Source organism: Macaca thibetana, chromosome 2, assembly GCF_024542745.1.
Source record: "Macaca thibetana thibetana isolate TM-01 chromosome 2, ASM2454274v1, whole genome shotgun sequence".
NCBI classification, from domain to species: domain Eukaryota; kingdom Metazoa; phylum Chordata; class Mammalia; order Primates; family Cercopithecidae; genus Macaca; species Macaca thibetana.
Genome location: NC_065579.1, coordinates 68,216,541 through 68,238,196, shown reverse-complemented (window position 1 = coordinate 68,238,196; position 21,656 = coordinate 68,216,541). Strand labels below are relative to the sequence as shown.

General features: G+C 30.8%; 1 protein-coding gene across 1 annotated transcript in view; it reads left to right on the top strand.

Moving 5' to 3' along the window:
• SI (sucrase-isomaltase) overlaps window positions 1-21,656 on the top strand; it is a 102,095-nt gene that overhangs the window by 10,956 nt on the left and 69,483 nt on the right. Inside the window, exons 6-15 of the mRNA XM_050778250.1 lie at window positions 187-338; window positions 2,313-2,484; window positions 4,187-4,286; window positions 5,241-5,353; window positions 7,909-8,034; window positions 8,640-8,771; window positions 8,862-8,981; window positions 13,884-13,997; window positions 19,317-19,401; window positions 19,937-20,054. Of these exons, the coding sequence (XP_050634207.1) occupies window positions 187-338; window positions 2,313-2,484; window positions 4,187-4,286; window positions 5,241-5,353; window positions 7,909-8,034; window positions 8,640-8,771; window positions 8,862-8,981; window positions 13,884-13,997; window positions 19,317-19,401; window positions 19,937-20,054 (1,232 nt within the window). The remainder of the gene's footprint in view (window positions 1-186; window positions 339-2,312; window positions 2,485-4,186; window positions 4,287-5,240; window positions 5,354-7,908; window positions 8,035-8,639; window positions 8,772-8,861; window positions 8,982-13,883; window positions 13,998-19,316; window positions 19,402-19,936; window positions 20,055-21,656) is intronic.

Here is a 21,656-nt window from a genome sequence, read left to right as displayed (position 1 = left end):
TATTTATACACTTTGTGCATAGCCACTCAAAAATGTTAAAATTAAGGTTCTGAATAGATTAATACTCTTCTATGAAACTAATCGCCACGTTATTTTTTGTTCAGAACTTGCATTTAATAGTTCAGAAATGGAATATTAAATAAAAGTCTAGAATCAAGTGATGTTAATTTGCTTAAATCTTTCCAGATTACTGATCCAAATAATAGAAGATATGAAGTTCCTCATCAGTACGTAAAAGAGTTCACTGGACCCACAGTTTCTGATACACTGTATGATGTGAATGTTACCCAAAACCCATTTAGCATCCAAGTTATTAGGAAAAGCAATGATAAAATTTTGTAAGTATATTATTTTACAATTATATGAGTTTATTCTGTTATTATAGAATTGGAAAGTCTTAATTTCAAGACATTTTTGGTAGAAATAAATTTCCTCCCAAAAGAGGGTAAGTGGATAGGTTTATAAAGTTTACAGTGATAAAAGAGTTTGGTTTCTTGTGGATGAAAGATGCTGGAGCATAAATCAGAATCTACAAATAAAGGTTGAACAAAGATGAAGGTGGAGAGCTTCACTAATGCAACTCTAGTCTTGCATATATTTGTACATACATAGAATAGCTCTTGTGTCTTTCCCCCATATTTATCATATTTTATTGCCAATTTGTAGAATCAGACAGTTACTATTCAAAGATGAAAGAGGAGTTAGTTCCCATATTAATATTAAAATAGTTTATATATATGTAGAATCCAATATAGACTGAACACCTTCATTATGATTGTATGAGGTGTGTAGGTGCAAGAGATTTAGTAATTTCCTATGAATGGTTTCAAGATAAATGCCCTTGTATCCCCAAGAATTGCTAATAAAGCAATTGTCAAGATTAAATCTCAGCAATTACTCTTACTAAATGTATTTTAGTACTTTTGTTAATGACTTTATGTTAAATCATAAAAATATTAAATACCATGTGAAATAAGCCAGACACAGAAAGACAAATACTATATGATCTTCCTTATAAGTGAAATCTAAAACATGTTGAAATCATAGAAGCGGAAAGTAGAATTATGGTTTCCAGAGGCTGGGAGTGGAGGAGAATGGGGAGATGTTGATCAAATGATTAGACAGAAACAACATGTTTTTGAGACCAATCAACACGGTGACTATAGCTAATAATAAAATAATAATTTAATGTATATTGCAAAAGTACTAAGAGACTACTATAAATTCTAAATATTTGCAGTAAAAAGTATGTAGGGTGATGGATACGTTAATTAGTTTTATCATCAAATCATGTGTATCAAAACATCACATTGTATCCCATTAATACAGACCTCCCTCAGTATCCATGGAGACTGCTTTCAGGACAATCCCCGCTCCCCCACTGAGTATACCAAAATCCATGGATGCTCAAATTCCTTATATAAAATTGTGTAGTATTTGTATATAACCTACGCACATCCTCTTGTATACTTAAATCATTTCTAAATTACTTATGATAATGAATGCAATGTATATTATATGTAAAGAATTGTTATACTAAATTGTTTAGTGAAGAATGATAATAAAAATATGTCTGCATGTATTTAGTATAGATACACCATTCTTTTTTTTTCCCCCCCTCAAATAATTTCCATCCCTGGTTGGTTGAATCCATGAATTCAGAACTCACAGATATGGAGGGTTGACTGTATATACAATAACTAATTGTCAATAAAAATAAAAGCATACAAATCTTAAACGTCATTTAGCATTTCTTGTAGTACCTATTTCATCTGCATAAAACATAAAACTTTTTTAGGGGAAAAATGCTTTCAAACTTAATTTTTAAGGGTGGAAGCCAGTAAAATACTGTATTTTAAAATCTAGTACCCAGAGCAAGCAGAACTGGGTTTGAAACTTGGCTCTCCTGCCAACCAGTTTGTGGTCCCTAAAAACATCAACTAATTATCCCAGTTTGTGTCATCTGTGAAATGTGATTGATAATGGTAGTTATGCTTTAAACTTGTGATGAAAAGTAAAGGAAGAAATGGATGTGAAAGATATTGGCAAAAATTGTATCGATGCAGTGAACAATTTTTTTTTATGGGGTAATGTGTGTGTTTCTAAGAAGTGACCAAAGCTAACCACAGGTGTGTTTAAAATGAAATATTCTGGATGACGTTAACATAAACCTGTATCTGGTAGAACTACATATATATATTTATTTCTTTATTTATATATGATTAATATATGATTATTTCTTTATTTCTTTTATGGTGATTATTTCTTTATTTCTTTTATATTATTATTTCTTTATTTCTTTTACGGTGCAGGTTTGACACCAGCATTGGTCCCTTAGTGTACTCTGACCAGTACTTACAGATCTCAACCCGTCTTCCAAGTGATTACATTTATGGTATTGGGGAACAGGTTCATAAGAGATTTCGTCATGATTTATCCTGGAAAACTTGGCCAATTTTTACTCGAGATCAACTTCCCGGTGATGTAAGAAACTATTTTTCTTGTTATAAATATAATCATTATAGTGCAGCAGATGATAATCTTAGCATATTTGAAAACATCATTTATTTTAACTGATCAACTAAACTATTTGAATGTCACTGATACCAACACAAAAGCTTATTGTTGTATTGTTTAGCTTGAGAGTGACAATTGATAGGTTTTAAATGGACTCAGTGACTAACAGATTTTGTGAAGTTTTTCATGGGATTTCCAGTTTATAAATGGTTTATTTTGACTTTCATGATCATATTTTATTATTCCTTTTCAAATCACCCTTGTACATCCATCAATGGCTAGCCATTGCACTAGAATAATTCTGTTTTACATATCTTCATACAACATAATGTCTGCCTAGCTACCAGATACTATCTCGTGCATCTCTGTCCTTCTTATTGTTCTACAATATATGATCATTTTCCATAACTTCATATCTTTGCACAGTTTGTTTTTTTTTCTGATAAGTACAGAAACCTGATGTTCTTCATCACTCATATTATATCATTCAGCTCTCAACCGAAATTTGATCTTGTAAGAACTCCCAAACTCTCCAATAAGGACTTAGTCTTTATCTTTATACTTGACTTAGTATAATAATCATATTAGTGTGTTACTCCTGTATATGTTTGTTTCTATGTTTTTTGCTCAAAAATGTGAGATTTTTGAGAGCAAACATCATACCTTTAAAAAATATTTTTGATTCATGATTGACTTTGATCAAATGTTTGTCAGTTATTTCTTTTTAATTGGCAATGCTGCTTCTATATCAAAAATAAACCAGTGAGTAGTTGTTTTAAAGAGTTTCATTTGGTACAGAATTTCTAATGAATTTTACTAATTTCTGTTTACAGCAGAGTGAGATTAATTAATTAACACCAGAGAGAGAATGTCAGAGCTAATTTACATACATTCTTTCCTTTAAAAATCCATATCCACTTAGTCAGGAAGTCTTTTTCCTTTCACCATATCAGTGTATTTCCAGTTTGTCTCTATCATGTAAGCTCTTCATCAGCTCTCAAGAAACAGACTACTAAATTTTTATGAGGGTACATATCATTTTGGAAGCTCCTGCAGTACCTTGGGCGTACATGAGGCCTAATTGATAAACATGCCATTACCTTATCATGACTAAGTTATTATTTTAATTTTTTATTTTATTTATTTATTTTTGAGATGGAGTCTAGCTCTGTCACCTAGGCTGGAACGCAGTGGCATGATCTGGACTCACTGCAACCTCTGCCTCTTGAGTTCAAGCGATTCTTCCGCCTGAGCCTCCCAAGTAGCTGGGATTACAGGTGCATGTACCGCGCCCAGCTAATTTTTCGTATTTTTAGTAGAGGCAACATTTCACCAGTTAGCCGGGATGGTCTTGATCTCCTGACCTCGTGATCCTCCCACCTGGGCATACGCTATTAAAACTAATGTAATTATAATAAACAGGACAGTTAAATAATATATTAATAGTATATGTTATATATTTTATACATTACTATATTAATAATGTTAAAAAGTTTGAAGTTTTGTTTTACCTATAATGTTTCATTGGTATGTATAGTGAAGACAATTAGTATAGAAACATGGGAAACAAATTATAGTAACAAATTAATTCATGAAGAGCATATAAAATATGTAATCTTTTTGTTTTAAATATATTTGAAAATTTTATTTTCACATTCTTGCCTTATAGAATAATAATAATTTATATGGCCATCAAACATTCTTTATGTGTATTGAAGATACATCTGGAAAGTCATTTGGCGTTTTCTTAATGAATAGCAATGCAATGGGTAAGAATAATTTATTTGATAATATATTTATAGATTTCACTTGAAATGTTTTAAATGCTCTCTTTATTTCAATCATGCATATTGTATGTCAGAGCAAACTCTATTATAGTTAATATTAACGTATGAAATTGTTATAAGTAGATTTTGAAATTAAAGACAAAATCAATTTTTGCATGCCAGTGCATCTATTATGGGGAGAGTATGCTATGTTGTGGCATTCAGGCACTTTATTTTCCTTTCAGAGGAGTACCGAAACACATCCATGCCAATCGGTATTTTCATTCCCTCAATCTCATTTGTCTAGATAAGTAAACATACCACTACAAATGAAAATAAAAAAGATGTCCATGGAAATAGAAGAGTAAATTTTTTAGTTCATCATAATTCATATAATGTAGTATTTTAGTTTTTAATATTATGAGTATAATATCTCTTTAATAGGTGAATTGATGATAACAAAAAATTGAAGAAATTAATCACATTTCAGCAAGATCAGTTTATTACATGGTTATCCAGTCAGTTACTGTGTCTTATATTTAGAAAAGTTAAATTAAAACTTTTGACACTTTGTCCTTTAGAAGTTAATATGTGATAATATGACCTTTCAGAGAATCTTCAATTTAAATGACTAATTAAAAACGCAGTTTTAGAGAAACATCTTTTGGTGTCAGAGAATTAATCCTTTGCAACTAACCCTTTGCAACGCAATATCCAGGGGGAGCTTTTGCCACCATCTGTGAAAGAAAATAGCAGGGACATTTTATTATAAGCCTCAGACATGTTGGCGTTTTACTTTTTCCCTATGTTATTTCCGCATTCAATATTTCATTATTTCTTATTTCAAAATATTGTAAAATAATGTAGTTAATACAAATTAATTTAAATGGAATTTGCAATTCATTACTATAAGCCCTTTCACGATTTACATATAAGTTTCCCAATTTTATTTTGTAGAGATTTTTATCCAGCCTACTCCAATAGTAACATATAGAGTTACTGGTGGCATTCTGGATTTTTACATCTTTCTAGGAGATACACCAGAACAAGTAGTTCAACAGTATCAACAGGTGTGTTTCAGGTCTATTTTATAAAATTTTTTCTGCATACTTTTATTTTATCTAATATGACCTCATATTTAGATGACTTTATTTTACATATTAGGGGCCTCTTAGCTAAATGTTTTTGAAAATCTTAACATATTTAAGATGCAGCTGGGTGGTTTTTGCTTTTCCCAATGAACTCTATATGTACTCAAGTTTCTATGTTTCTGAATTCAAAATTTCTTGCTTCTAGGCAGCTGAGTTCGATAATTGGATTTCATTGAGATTTTGAATATTAAATATTTACTTATTCATGACTTTATATGATGGAGTAAAGCAAAAGGAACGATCTTATTTAACAAAGAATAGGCAATAAATGTAGAGGTCATATATCCTTTTGGTCAAAATCCTAGAGGTAACTGAGTTGTGGGAAAACCGATGAATTTAGAAATTCCTATTTCTGTAGTGGGCCAAGCAAGTTCAGTGCAAGAGAGTATCAGTGTCACATTACAACGGATGGTATAATTTTGCACATGGAAATTTGGATGTAACTGGTGTTATTTTTTTCCACTAAAAACTGAATATTAGGTTATATGTGATGCATAATCATACTTGACATAAAAATTTTTCTTTGGTTTAGGCATATATATATATATATATATATATATATATAGGATCCATGATTTCTAGGTAACAATCAAGAAATTACTCATGTTGGGTTATTGTTTTCTATTCAAATGAAATAATAATAAATTCATAGTAGGTAAACTCCAGGAAAATTGACTCCTATCCTGGGGCCTTCAGAGGGTTGAGTTTAAAACCTAGTCTGAAACTGTACATCTCAAGTTACTATCTAAGCAACTCTTATTTATATATTAAGTAACATCTTGTATACTGGAGCTCAATATGGGCTTTAGAGAGCTGGGGAATCCAGGACCTACACTGAAGATGATTCTAAAACTTGCACGTAATTTCTCTCTTCTAACTGTTGATATATATGATTCCTGGTGTTATAATGGAAAAGAAAATTATTTTCATTGGTATAAGATTTAAAGATTATGCCTATTTTAAAAATCTTATTTTCTTGATATACCTTTTGACATAAAATTCCCATTTGCAAAAATGATCTCAAAGGATGATTACTATAAAAAACTTTTAAAATTAGGATCCAAAAATCTGAAATGAGAGTAGCTAGGGTTTTTTGCTGTTTAATCATTTACAATGTATAATCATTCCCAAATTTATGTTTATAAATGTAAAATTTAGAAAAGAAACACACAACATTTACAGTCTCTCTAATATAAAATCATAATTACAGTTCTAGGCTGGTCTACATATAGACTTTGTGTGTGGTTATCACATGAACAAGAGGGAGAAACACTACTCTTTGACATTTCAACTGTCAAACATCAGTTGGCATAGCTATCTCCCACATGTTGAGTAAAGTCGGCAGAATGTCAAACTATTTCAAAAAAAGTATTGTTACATATATGCTGATTCTTCACATATATATGAGAAGAAATTTATGTCAGCATATATGTTGATTCTTCACACATATATAAGAAGAAATTTCAATCACATGTCTAAATCCTTAATTTTATGGGACATATGGTGTTTAGGAGTATGGTATAAAAAATACTAATTCTTGAAAGCTTTATTTGATATAAGGTTTATCTGATACCAAGTTTGAAATAGGTTTAGTATTTCATTTGAATAGAAAACAATAACCCAACATGAGTAATTCCTTGATTGTTACCTAGAAATCATGGATCCTATACGTATATATATATATATATGCCTAAACCAAAGAAAAAATTTTATGTCAAGTATGATTATGCATCACATATAACCTAATACTCAGTTTTTAGTGGAAAAAAATAACACCAGTTACATCCAAATTTCCATGTGCAAAATTATATCATTCGTTGTAGTGTGACACTGATATTCTCTTGCACTGAACTTGCTTGGGCCACTACAGAAATAGGAAGATATGGCAATCCATTTGCCCCCAGGAGGAAGAAATGAAGCTGAGGCACTGCATGTGAATAAGAAAGAGTCTATGCAATAACTGGGTGGGAGGACTGCAGAACATATATTTTATTAACATTTTTGCAAACCAGGAGATAGATAAGTGCCAAAATGTAGGGAAACAGAAATTCTGTACTTTCAAACATTTTTTCTGTTTTTCTTATATGGTGACTTGTAATAGAAAATAGGATGGTGGTGGAAAATTTTCCCTTTTATCATCATTTATTTGTTGTTTTTATTGTATTCTCTTATTTAACTTTCTGCAATACTTGAAACATATCTCGGCAAATGCTCCTTTTTGGTATGCTGCACTTTCTAATTTTTAAGCACAAACTAAAACATGAAGTATAAGACTTAAACTTGTTAAAAATTTCATAACACATTCAAATAGAATAGGAAATTGTTTAGAATCCAGGTAACACTAATTGTTTGTTTAAATTATATAAACAAATGAATATTAGAGATATAAGAAAATAAAAGGCACATTAACCTTGGTTATTAATGCTAACTATATTTTTTCTACTCAAACTAATTATATTCTCATTTACTTTAAGCTTGTTGGACTACCAGCAATGCCAGCATATTGGAGTCTTGGATTCCAACTAAGTCGCTGGAATTATAAATCACTAGATGTAGTGAAAGAAGTGGTAAGGAGAAACCGAGAAGCTGGCATACCATTTGTAAGTAGAATGAAGGGTTCATGGGAATATATAACTTAAGTTAAATATTGTCACATAATAATACCTATAGGAAACTGTCACGAATATCTACTATATACATTATATAATATAATTACAAGGCTACCTTTTAACTGTAAAGTATATTTTATCTCATATGTAATGCCCTTGCCTCCTGAAAGTACAAATATATGCTTTTGAAGAACCGATTGTTAGTTATACTAGAACAGAATACATATTCCACTGTAAACAAAACCATTTTTAGTTTTAAAAATAAAACTTAATTTTAGAATCTATATATTTTCAAAAAATGCTGAAATGTGTAAGTTTTTGATTTTTGTGCATTGAAATCTACGTATATAAAAACAATGCATATCTAGTCATTATCACTGAAAAATATGAATAATCACTTAATGCTTTTGTACTTAATAATTAGAAAAACCAGTTTTACAAACAATACAATTACTTCTTAAGTGAAATGAAAACGATGGATGTTCATTTATTTTTTAAAGATTATGTTTATGATACACATTCATTGGAGTTAAAGATTGACCTGACTGAGAGCTCTTTCAGTACTATGTATTGAAATACAATCTTCTAACTTTCAGGATACACAGGTCACTGATATTGACTACATGGAAGACAAGAAAGACTTTACTTATGATCAAGTTGCATTTAACGGACTCCCTCAATTTGTGCAAGATTTGCATAACTATGGGCAGAAATATGTCATCATCTTGGTAATAATCAATTATACATTAATACATTTTTAGTGTCTACACATGTGTAAGTTAATAGATTTTTGCATAGTTTCTTCTTTCTGTTATTAGGATCCTGCAATTTCCATTAGTCGACGTGCCAATGGAACAACATATGCATCCTATGAGAGGGGAAACGCACAACATGTGTGGATAAATGAGTCAGATGGAAGTACACCACTTATTGGAGAAGTAAAATATATTTATTAAAATTGTGTCACTCAAATTTTCTTCTCTGAAACGATGAAGTTTCTGTGGACGTGCATGTGTGTGTGTGTGTGTGCGCGCGCGCATGTGTGTGTGTATATCTGCTTTCAAGTCTGAATTTTGTATTTTAATTGTGGAGGAAAACATTAGACGAAGAAAATAATCAAAGAATTTATAAAACAGTTCTTATAAGAAGTCATGTAAAATGTAAAGATATACCAGATAAATTTCTCCATGGCTTGATCTTAGTAGATTGTATGTGTTTAGGAATTTATGCATTTCTTCTAGGTTTTCCAATTTATTGGCATATAGCTTCTCATAGTAGCCTCTAAAAATTACTTGCATTTCTGTGTTATCTGTTGTAATGTGTCCTTTTCAATCACTGATTTTATTTATTTGGGCCTTGCTTTTTTTCTTAGTCTAGCTAAAGGTTATTTGATTTTGTTTATATTTTCAAAAAAACAACTTTTCATTTTGTTCCTCTTTTATACTTTTTTTTTTTTTTCAATTTCATGTATTTCTTCTCCGATCATTATTTTTTCTTTTCTTCTACTAATTTTGGGTTAGGTTTGCTCTTGATTTTCTAGTTCTTTAAGACACATGATTAGGTTGTTTATTTAAAGTTTTTCAACTTTTTTAATGTAGGTACTTACTGCTATAATTTTTCCCCTTAGCATTGCTTTCATTTTATCCCATATATTTAGTACGTTGTGTTTCCATTATCAGCTGTTTTAAGACATTTGTAAAATTTTTTCCTAAATTTATTCATTGACCCAATGTTTATTCAGGAGCATATTGTTTAATTTTCATGTTTTTATGTAGCTTCCAAAGTTATTCCTGTTATTTATTTCTAATTTTATTCCATTGCGGTGGAAGAAAATACTTGATATGATTTCAATTAAAATATTTTAAGTCTTGTTTTTGACCTGACATATGGTCTACCCTTGAGAATAATTCCTGTGCTTAAGAGAAGAATGTCTGTAGCCATTGGATACAATATTCTGTAAAAATCTATCAGGTCCATTTAATTTATAATAAAGATTAAAGACAATGTTTCTCTGTTAGTTTTCTGTCTGTCTGGATGATCTGTACAATGTTGAACACGGGGTGTCAAAGTCTCCAGCCCTATTACATTGAGTTCTATTTATCTATTTAGTTATTTGTTTTATACATCTGGGTGCTCCAGTGTTTGATGCATATATATACGCACATATATATGTGTGCTATATGTGTGATATATATACATTCATTGCTGAATTGATCCTGTTATTATATAATTATGCTCTTTTTCTCTTAATATTTTTTGTCTGAAAATCTATTTTGTCTGATATCAGTATAGCTATTCATGCTCTTTTATGGTTTCATTTGCATGGAATATCTCTTTTCATTACTTTATTTTCAGTCTGTGCATCTTTATAGGTGCAGTGTGTTTATTGTGAGCAATAGATCATTAGATCTTGTTTTCTAATCCATTCAGCTGTTCTATATCTTTTTATTGGAGATTTAGTTCATTAACATTCATCGTTATCATTGATAAGTAAAGGCTTACTCCTGCTATTTTTACATGTTTTCTGGTTGTTTTATGGTTGTCTCTATCTTCTTTCCTTTCTTCTGTCTTCCTTTTAGTGAAGGCAATTTTATTAGGTGGTGTGTTTTAATTTCTTACTTTCTATTTTCTGTGTATATGTTGTAGTTATTTTGATTTGAAGTTATCAGGATGCTTGCAAATAGTATCTTACAACTCACTATTTTAAGCTGATGACAACTTAACACTGATTGCATAAACAAACTTACAAGCAGAGAGAAAACTAATAAAATCTCTACACTTTAAATTCATCCTCCTGCTTTTTAAACTTTCAGTTTCCATTTATATTTCATTATACAGTCTGTCTTGAAAGGTTGTAGTTATTTTTTATAAATATGACTTTTAATCTTTTTATTCAAAATACAAGTAGTTTACATACCACAAATGTATTGTTTTAATATTCTGTGTTTTCTGTGTACTTACTATTCCCAGTCAGTTTTGTATCATAATTTCTTTTTTTAGTCCTTAACATCCGTTTTTGTTTGTTTGTTTGTTTGTTTGTTTGTTTTTCCATTCTCCTGGCTCAGCCTCCAGAGTAGCTGGGACTACAGGTGCCCGACATGACGCCCGGCTAATTTTTTTTTTTTTTTTTTTGGAGTTTTAGTAGAGACGGGGTTTCACTGTGTTAGCCAGGATGGTCTGGATCTCCTGACCTCGTGATCCGCCCGCCTTGGCCTCCCAAAATGCTGGGATTACAGGCATGAGCCACTATGCCCGGCCTTAACATTCTTTTCTTTCAGACTAAAATAATTCTCTTTAGCATATCTTATAGGATTTGTCTTGTGTTGATGAAATCCCTCAGCTTTTGCTTGAGAAAGGCGACATTTCTTTTCCAGGTTTGAAGGATATTTTCACTGGATATTTTAAAAATATATATACTTTGCTAAAAAAATATATATTTTTTTCCTACAGCATTTTAAATATGTCATGCAACTCTCTCTCCTGGCCTGTAAAGTTACACCGAAAAGTCTGCTGCCAAATATATTGGAGCTCCTTTGTAGGTTATTTGTCTCCTTTATCCTGCTGCTTTTTGCATTCTTTCTTTATCCTTGACCTTTGGGAATTTAATTATTAAACGTCTCGAGGTAGTCTCTTTTGGGTTAAATCTTCTTGGTGTTCTGTATCTTTCTTGTACTTCAATATTGATATCTTTCTCTAAGTTTGGGATTTTCCTATCATTTTCGCTTTTAGTATACTTTCTACCTCTCTCTCTCTACTTCCTCTTTAAGGCCAATAACTCAGATTTGCACTTTTGAGACTATTTTCTACATCTTGTAGCCATGTTTAATTTTTCTTTATTCTTTTGCTCTTTTGTCTCCTCTGACTGTGTATTTTCAAATAGCTTGTCTTCGAGCTCACTAATTCTTTCTTCTGCTTGATCAATTCTACTACTAAAAGACTGATGCATTCTTCAGTATGTCCATTGCAATTTTCAGCTCGAGTTTCTGCTTGATTCTTTTAAATTATTTTAATCCTTTCATTAAATTTATCTGATAGAACCCTGAACTCCTCCATGTTATCCTGGATTTCACTGAATTTCCCCAAAACAGCATTTTAAATTTTCTGTCTGAAAGTTGACATATCTCTGTCTCTACAGGATTGGTCTCTGGTACCTTATTTAGTTCATTTTGTGAGTTCATGTTTTCCTGGATGGTCTTTATGCTTGTGGATGTTTGTCATTGTCTGGGCATTGAAGAGTTAGGTATTTATTGTAGTCTTCACAGTGTAGGCTTGTTTTTGCCCATCCTTATTGATAGGCTTTCCAGGTATTCTAAGGGACTTGGGTTTTGTGATCTAAGTCTTTGTTAACTGCAACTGTATCTGCTTTAGGAGGCACCTAAAGCCCAATAATGCCATGACTCTTGCAGACTCATAGTCTATGACTAGGGCTGTTCTAAATGCTCCATCTATGGGTGTCAGCTGATTTCTGCCCCTTCGTACTTTCCATTGTGGCAGGCCAACACTGAGTTCCAATGCAAAAGACCATAATCGCTTTGCTGTCCCTTCCCACTGTGCACAGATTCTCCCTCCATGCACCATGGACACTGTTGGGGAATGTGAGAGGGGTGGTGCATGCATTCCAAGACTCTCTTTCCTACCCTCTTCAATGAGTCTTCCCTTGATATGATGCTAAAATCAGGTACTGTGATCACTCATGTGAATTTGGTTCTTAAGAAGGTGCTTTGTCATGTGTGGGAGTAGTTGTTCAATTTGGTGCTTCTGCAGGGGAACGGTCATTGGAGGCTTCTTTTCAGCCATCTTGTTCTGTCTCTCTGCCGTAAGCTTCATTCTTATCACATTCATCCAACTTAAAGTTTCTGGTGAAAGTCTTTTAAGTAATTATGAACTCCTTCTGCAAAAAAAGAAAACTCATGCAGTTTCTTACCCTTAATTGATATTTCACAGAATACATGTTAATACCAGCTTTGTTCCTTATGGACAGATCAGACAGCCAATTTGAAATATTTGGATACAAAACAATATAATTTAGCTCAATTTATCTGAAATTAAATTCTGCTTGCCTAATGTTATTATTGTAAGTAATAAGTAAAATAATATAAAATAATTTCAAGAAGCATAAATCAGAAAAAGACAGCATAATACACACAGTGTTTAACAGCATGGACTCAGATGTAAGAGTGTTTGGGCTTAAATTGCTGCTGTACCTGTTATTAGTGGTTTGACTTTGAACAACTTACTTAACTTCTCTGCATTACTTCTGTAATCTGCAAAATGACTTTAATTATAGTACCTACCTCATCTGTAAGTGGTAATAAAAATAGTACCTGCTTTCAAAAATTCTAATGAAGATTATATGTTAGTAATTATGAGAGTACTTGAAATAGTGCCCAGTATGTATCATATTCATGTTTATTCATATAAAATAAACATAAAGACGCTTAAAAAATTTCTTGGAGGCATATGCCTTTGGAAATAAGCTAATGTGCTTTATTTTATGGGATATAAAATATATTATATAGAATATTTATTGTGTATTTATTAAGCTATCCTACAAGGATGCTCAAAAACAAATTTACAGTTAAAATAGCAGCCTTATGTCATGTTCTGATAATTTTTTCTTTCTAAATGCTTCATATTTCACTTTCTTTTTACTGCTCTTCTTTAAATGCGTTTTAAATAGTCATGATATTCTTGTAAATTTAGATAATGTATGAGTCATATATACCGAAATAAGTAGAATAACTTTAATTTTTTACTATTCTCAACTTCTTTACTTTGAAATTCCATTGATTTATTGTTCTCTTTTTTTATGTATATATGTGAATGATCTATTCTTCTAGGTATGGCCAGGATTAACAGTATACCCTGATTTCACTAATCCAAACTGCATTGATTGGTGGGCAAATGAATGCAGTATTTTCCATCAAGAAGTGCAATATGATGGACTTTGGATTGTAAGTAGCTATTTTAAACCAACAATTTTGGTCAATAACTGTAGAATTATTTATCTGTAAAAATTACTAAGTCAACAAAATATATTTTTTCTGATGTATTCAACATAAAATTTAAAGCTACTATAATGTTTTATCCTAGAATATATAGGTATACCCATCATGTGCATAAGTAAGAAAAAAATGCCAATTAAGGTTTTTCTTTTTTAGCAATACACTTTATAGAATAAATTTTACTTCTGTATCCAAGGTTTTGTTCCTTTACGTGTAATAATTTACCCAAAAATTAGTTAATAAAATTTGGTGATAAACCTATTGCTTATCAATTAGCAAAACATTTATTAAAGTTTTTAACAGTCAAGCAACAGCAGCAATATGAGCTGAATAAGCCCCTGTCCTTTAGAGACTTCTCTTTAATAAGCTATGGAACAGAACAAATAAAAATTGGCAATAGGTTAAGTATTACTGTATTTAAAAAAAGCAACAAACAGAATCCTAGTTTGCTCATAAACTTATTAAAGAAAAATACAGTCATGCATGGTGGCTCATGCATGTAATCCCAGCACTTTGGGAGGCTGAGGTGGGCAGATCATTTGAGGTCAGGAGTTCGAGACCAACCTGACCAACATGCTGAAACCCCGTCTTTACTAAAAATACAAAAATTAACCGGGCTTGGGGGCACATGCTTGTAATCCCAGCTACACTGGAGACTGAGGCAGAAGGATCGCTTGAACTCGGGAGCTGGAGGTTGCAGTGATCCGAGATGGTGCCACTGCATTCCACCCTGGCCAACAAGAGTGAAACTCTGTCTCAAAAAAGAAAAAAAAAATACAAGTGTTTAAGAGTTTCTTTAATGAAGCTGTATATCTGTAGTTATTGAAGGCCTGCTGCTAGGCATGGAAACTAAATTACAACTGAGTATAATTTTGAAAAAATACATAATGGACACACTAGTGATGGCTATATTTTCTTTGGTGTTTTAGGTTCACACCATCTCTATTTTCCTTAGGTGCTCATTATTGATTCAGTCGTTATTCTAATTATTCCCTTATTTATTAAATCAATCAATCATTTAGTTAGCAAATATTTATTTTGCACCATATGTCTATCAGACATGTTGTTGGGACTACAAAGATGGAAAAATTATGTTTTCTGCTGACAATATGGATTTGGGTAAAGGGTTAGCATAATTTTCAGAACTCCTATGATGACAGTGACAAAAAGAAGATGAAAAGGCTTCAGTTATTTAACATAAAATCACTGATATCACACCACTAATAACCAGCAATTGGTAGAAATAAAAAAAATACTGTTATCTTGAGCTTTATTTTAAGTTCTAGTTCTTGTATTATTTAACTGATACTGAAAGTTTCTTAAGTCTTTTATTTTTTTCCTAGTTAGGAGCCACTTTGATTACAGCAAAGTTACAAGTATAAATAATACTGTAGGAATCGTGAGACAGAGCCTGATTGTGTTATAGAAAGACAGAATATTGCATTTCTTGCATTCATTGAAAACTGAAATTCCTGATTGACCTCCAAAGTGTGGGAGAGAAGGTTATCTGAGAAAGGCAGAGTATTTCCAACACTGATACAGAAGCATTTTAACTAAGCCTTAAACACACAAACAAAAAAACACAACATAAAAAGCAGTGCAATTTCAAATATCAATGAACTTCAGTGAACTAATACATATCATGGATAAACAGTGGATATTTTACTTCTAGCTATTAGTTAAATACTTGCCATATCACACTGCTAAGCAGTTTATCTAATTATTTCACTTTCTTTGGATTATTGTTTCTGATCCAGCTAAAACAAGTTGTTATTCAACTGATAAACTTTTAAATTTATGTCAAGTATAAAAATAGTTTTATAATTTACTAGATTTGTAGTTTAGTTCCATGCTAATATTTGTGAATTTTAAGTTTAAATATTAAAATCACTTTGGGAAACGATGTGAGCTTAATTGTCATTGAAATATGTTTTTGTGTATAAAATATAATAAATTTGAATTCTCTTTTTTATGAGAGATAATTCCCTAATAGTTGAGAAACAAAAGCCTACTGTACTTAGTATACTTAAGACCAAAGCTATGATTTCAAAACAAAAGTGTTAGTCAATATTTTAAAAATTAAAATATCATTTCCATTTTTTGAATACATACACATGTTTTGATATCATGTTGTTATTTTGGTTCTATTCTTAAAAATCTAATAAGAAAAATTATTCAATGAAAAAACTGAATAATTTAATGCATAGTATTTGGAAACATAAATTTTATTAAGAAGATATGTCCAAATAATTTTATATATCCAAATAGCTAGAAGCGTATTTGGTTATATTCTTTCTACATTTCATGTAATTCTTATAAAAATGAAATTCTTTTACAATTTTTTTTTTTAAAAAACAGGGCTATATTTATCTAGATTTAGTTTAAATGTGAGTATAAAATGCCATCAGAATACTATCACAATTTTCAAGCAATTTTAAAGAAGCTTGAGGTACATTCTCAGAAACAAAGTTGACAACTTTTTTTTTTTTTTTTTGAGACTCAGTCTTGCTCTGTCACCCAGGCTGTAGTACAGTGGCACTATCTTGGCTCACTACAACGTCCGTCCCCTAGGTTCAAAAGATTCTCCCTGCCTCAGCCTCCTGAGGAGCTGGTATTACAGGTGCACTTCACCATGCCCGGCTAATTTTTGTATTTTTAGTAGAGACAAGGTTTTACCATGTTGGCCAGGCTGGTAGGTAACGCCTCAGCCTCAAAAAAAAGTTTTTAATAGACTTAACATGATTTGAATGACACCTACATAACTTTAGATGTGCTTATTAATATCAGTCTACTGAGGCTTTTGCCTCATGACTACAATGTTCCAAATCTACTTGTTGTAATATTAAAAATGTTAATTTAATGCACTGGTATCTAATACTAAATAACTATAGTTTCACTTAAATCATTTGGATATGTTACAGAATTAAAGTGCTTTTATAATTTTCAAAATGCCACTTAAAAATACACTACAATAGATAAATTCTTTTAAATATGTGTAGTAAGTTTAATTTAATACAGTCTTGCTATATAGACATACTTTAGACATATTTAAGGAAGGTTACTAAAATATTAAATGGCATGTTTTATGTAAAATATGGTTAAAATTATGAAAAAATGTTATTTTTTTTGACTCAGTAGGCTAAAAATATATATTATTGGTTCAAAAAACTATTTCCCCTTTTATTGTGAGTTGGCAAAATAATCACATTCTGATTCAATCATGTAAAAATGGTCGTAAAATAAAACTTTTAAATATTTTTGTCAATTCTTTTCAGTAAAACCAATTAATTTTTTTTCTAAAAAAATTTGTTCATCATTAAATTACATAATAATGTTTACTTTCAGTGATGAAAGATTTTGTGAAATTTATGGCAAATTTACACATATGTAGCTCAAATAGAAATGATATTAATATCATAGTTGAGTGTTTTGCCCTTGTAATTCCTCAACTATACTATATACCCGGATGTTAAAATTGTTTAGAAAAAGACTCTTAAAATTTAAAATAATGCAGCTCACTATTCCCAAATTATACATTTCAGCAGCAATTTTTTAAAACTTGAATTTTATTGATGGAATCATGAAGAAAAATGTAGTTTACCTACATTTATTTGCTGTATATACCATTATTAATTTCTACTGGACATAGGAAACAAAATTGAATATAACATTCCAGACAATTTCAAAAAAATAACTAAATGTAGCTTTAGGTATTTTGTACTTCGGAATAACTATATTAATTTCTCTCATTTCTGCTTACTCTGAAAACATTTGGGAAGTGGAAATATATACCATTTAAATCTGTCATGATAACAAATCTATTGTTTTTCCCCTTGAGCACTATTAATTTATCATTTCAATTCCATGTATCAAATTTCCTTAGCTTCTTTTTATATCCACAGTCTAGACACTTTTATGAGAATATTTTGAGAATAACAGAATTGAATAATCATATTGAGTGGGCTTCGGTCAGAATAACTCAATATTTAGGGAAGCTTTTGCAAACTAAATCAGTCTAGTTGTAGTTATAATTTTAGGAAAGAAATGTCTAACTATAATACAAATGATTCACCATTACATTTTAAAAATTATTTTATTAGTGTCTTTAAGTGACACCATCAGTCTCAGATCTTTTCTAATCTGTTGATAAATATTATCTATTTGGGGAGTCTCAGAAAGCAGTATAAAAGATAGGTTTAATGATTGCAAAGTTAATATAGGAGTGTTAAGGTTAAAGGGAGGATTGAAAGCTGAAATAAGAGGGGAAGGATTCAAAAAGGTGAAAAGCAGTGAGTCTTAAAATATGGGCATGATGTAGATGGGGAAAAGGAAATGTAATTAACAAAATCTACTTTTTCTGAGTGAAGTAAAATTACCAGAGAGACAAGGATGTGACTGAATGTGATGCCTTTATATGAAAGGAGACAATTTACTATAGAGATGTGAAAAACAAGGCTTATAGAAGTCCTCGACACAGTTTGCAGAGAAGAAAGACAAAACACGTATTTCTTGAGTATATGTTTGGTAATATATGATTTTATAAAATTTATTTTTTTTAGTGCAAAGACTTAACTGGTTTATGGTCACACAGCTAGTAGGTAGTGGGACAAGATTGGGGCCTGTGTTAAAATGGCTAGAAAATCCATGAACATAATATCCCACCACTATTTCTTCAAGAGCTGTTTAGGTCTTGGTTCTCAGAGTGTGATCATGCTGACCTAGGTTTCCCTGAGTGTTTCAGAGATTCTGTGAGGCCATAACTATTTTAATTAAAACACTAAAGTCTATTTGCCTTTTTAAAACTTTCATTCTTTTATGAGTGTATAGAAGCTGTTGGTAGGCAAATTTTGCCTCTAGCAATGTGCTTAGCACATCATAGAAACTAGATAAAGGTTAAATGAAACAAAATACATTGAATCAATGGATATGCAAAGAATGTGTATAATAATGGACTCATAATGAGAAGACTAACAGCTATTTGGAAATGACTTAATACTTATAAGTAATATCATATATATATATATATAAAATCAAAACTAGATACATGAACTACATTTTGATTGTTTAAAATCTCTCTATCCCATCTAAGATACTTATCTGATACAGGCATTCTGTTTATTTTTAGGTTGTTAGCTTATATTTATCTTCTAGGAATTAATGAGCATTATGGTTATCTTATATAAAACATTTTCAAAGAACTAGAGAGTTTCTGCTAATAGGATTTATAATTATGTAAAATCTGCGGTTCTTCATTTTGTATCCATTCAGGACATGAATGAAGTTTCCAGCTTTATTCAAGGTTCAGCAAAAGGATGCAATGCCAATAAATTGAATTATCCACCTTTTACTCCTGGTAAAATTTATTTGGTTATCTAATTACTGTTTTAATTTAGAATAATTTTCTGTTTTGCTGGTAATTTCTAGCATATATTTCTAAATTACAATTTTTGGTATAGTTTTAAAACCATAAAATCAACTTGTTTATTTTTTCTTCAGCCAAATATTCTCTGCCTAAGATTGCATTAAAATAGACTAATCTATTATAAGGCTTTAAAATGGGTCCATAAATATATGATGTACAATATAGTTGGGTGTAGGTATATTTCTATATTGTTAAAGGCTATTTTGTTATTGAAGTTAGAAAACAGAGTATTTACCAATGTAAATATAAATCTAATAGTTAATCCAAGTTTAGCAAGAGTGAAAGATGAGGACCTAATTGGAACGTAGTTTAGGTTTAACTGAATTGTCCTTTTTCATCATTTTCGACCAAATATGGAATTTCATAGCACAAATGAAATGGGATATAACATTTATGATGGAAAATATATATTATAATGTTTATAATGGAAAAATATAAGAAATGTTTCTTATGTATTTTCTCAAAGATATTCTTGACAAACTCATGTATTCCAAAACAATTTGCATGGATGCTGTGCAGAACTGGGGGAAACAGTATGATGTTCATAGCCTCTATGGATACAGCATGGCTATAGCTACAGAGCAGTAAGTGAAATTGCATTCAAATAATTCTTTCATATTTATTTTTTTTAAAGTTTTTGATAATTTATCAATGTATTAATAGGAAATAGTAAAGTTAAGAAAAAGAAAGATAATATTTTATGCCTGCTGAAAAGTTACGGCATTCATAATATCAGTTCTCTTACTAATATTCGTGGATTTGGGACTCATTTATTAAGAATGACGTGGTCGGCTGGGTGCGGGGGCTCATGCCTGTAACCCCAGCACATTGGGAGGCCGAGGCAGGCAGAGCACCTGAAGTCAGAAGTTTGAGAACAGTCTGGCCAACATGGTGAAACCCCATCTCTATTAAAAATACAAATCTACCTGGGAGAGGTGGCGGGCTCCTGTAATCCCAGTTACTTGGGAGACTGAGGCAGAAGAATAGTTTGAACCTGGGAGGCGGAGGTTGCAGCGAGCCGAAATCGTGCCACTACACTGCAGCCTGGGCGACAGAGCTAGACTCAGTCTCAAAAAAAAAAAAAAAAAAAAAAAAAAAAAAAAAAAAAAAATTGACTATTTATATGTATTTTATATATATATATATATATATTTAACTGAGACCCTTTATTTTAACTCCTAGATTTAAATTATCCTTTTATCCTTCAAAATTTTACCGTTTCTGAATATAACTGTGTTTTAAGCTTGAATCTCACAACTGACCTGGGAAAATACTGCCCCAGGAACAGGTCTTTAACTATTTTTCAAAAAGAATGATTTTAATTAAAACATAGTTTTCTAATTAATATCCTTCTAAGTAATATTCTAGTACATTTTTTATAAAATATGATATTAAACAAAAGAAGAAAACAATAATATGTTCATTATCTGCTAATTTTCAAGCATCGTTTATGGTCCTGTGATATTATAGTCAATGAACCCAATACTGTTTTCAATATACTTACGATTTTCTCATAATTAAACAGTTATGATTGAGTGTTTATTCAAATTTATATTTTTCTGGTCCTAAGTCATACTGATACTCAAACTCTTGAACACTGTCTTCATGGTGTTAATTTACTTTGTAAACTCAATAGAGTATCACATGTAGCGGTGTTTAACTTAATATATCCTAGGAAAGAAAAAATAGGCTATGTTTCAATATAATAAAGATTATAACATGGAAAAGCACTTGAGAATATAGTTACCCATTTCCTAATTGCTTCCAATTATGAAAACATTATAAATAATAGTTGTGTAACATGAGTGATGCTTGTAGTTGTGGACAGTGGTTAACTTCTAGAAACAAACAAACAAACAAAACCCTCTTAAATACTTTTTATCCCTACCTTGTCTGCTAATATTTGAAGATGTAGAAATGAATATATAATTGGAGTCACCACACTACAAAAAGTGTATTGGGTTCAAGTTCAGGTATAATATTTTCTATTTATAAGGGAATTCAATTAGTTTAAATCATATATTTCAAAAACAAATGCTGAGTGGATACCAAATGCACATGTTTATTTAATTAATTTGGTAAAGGATGATTGGAGTCATTCAAAATTTAGTGATTTCTAAAAGTTCCCTTTCACTATATTTTACCGGAATATATTTAAATAAGTAAATATTAGTAGTGACATACAA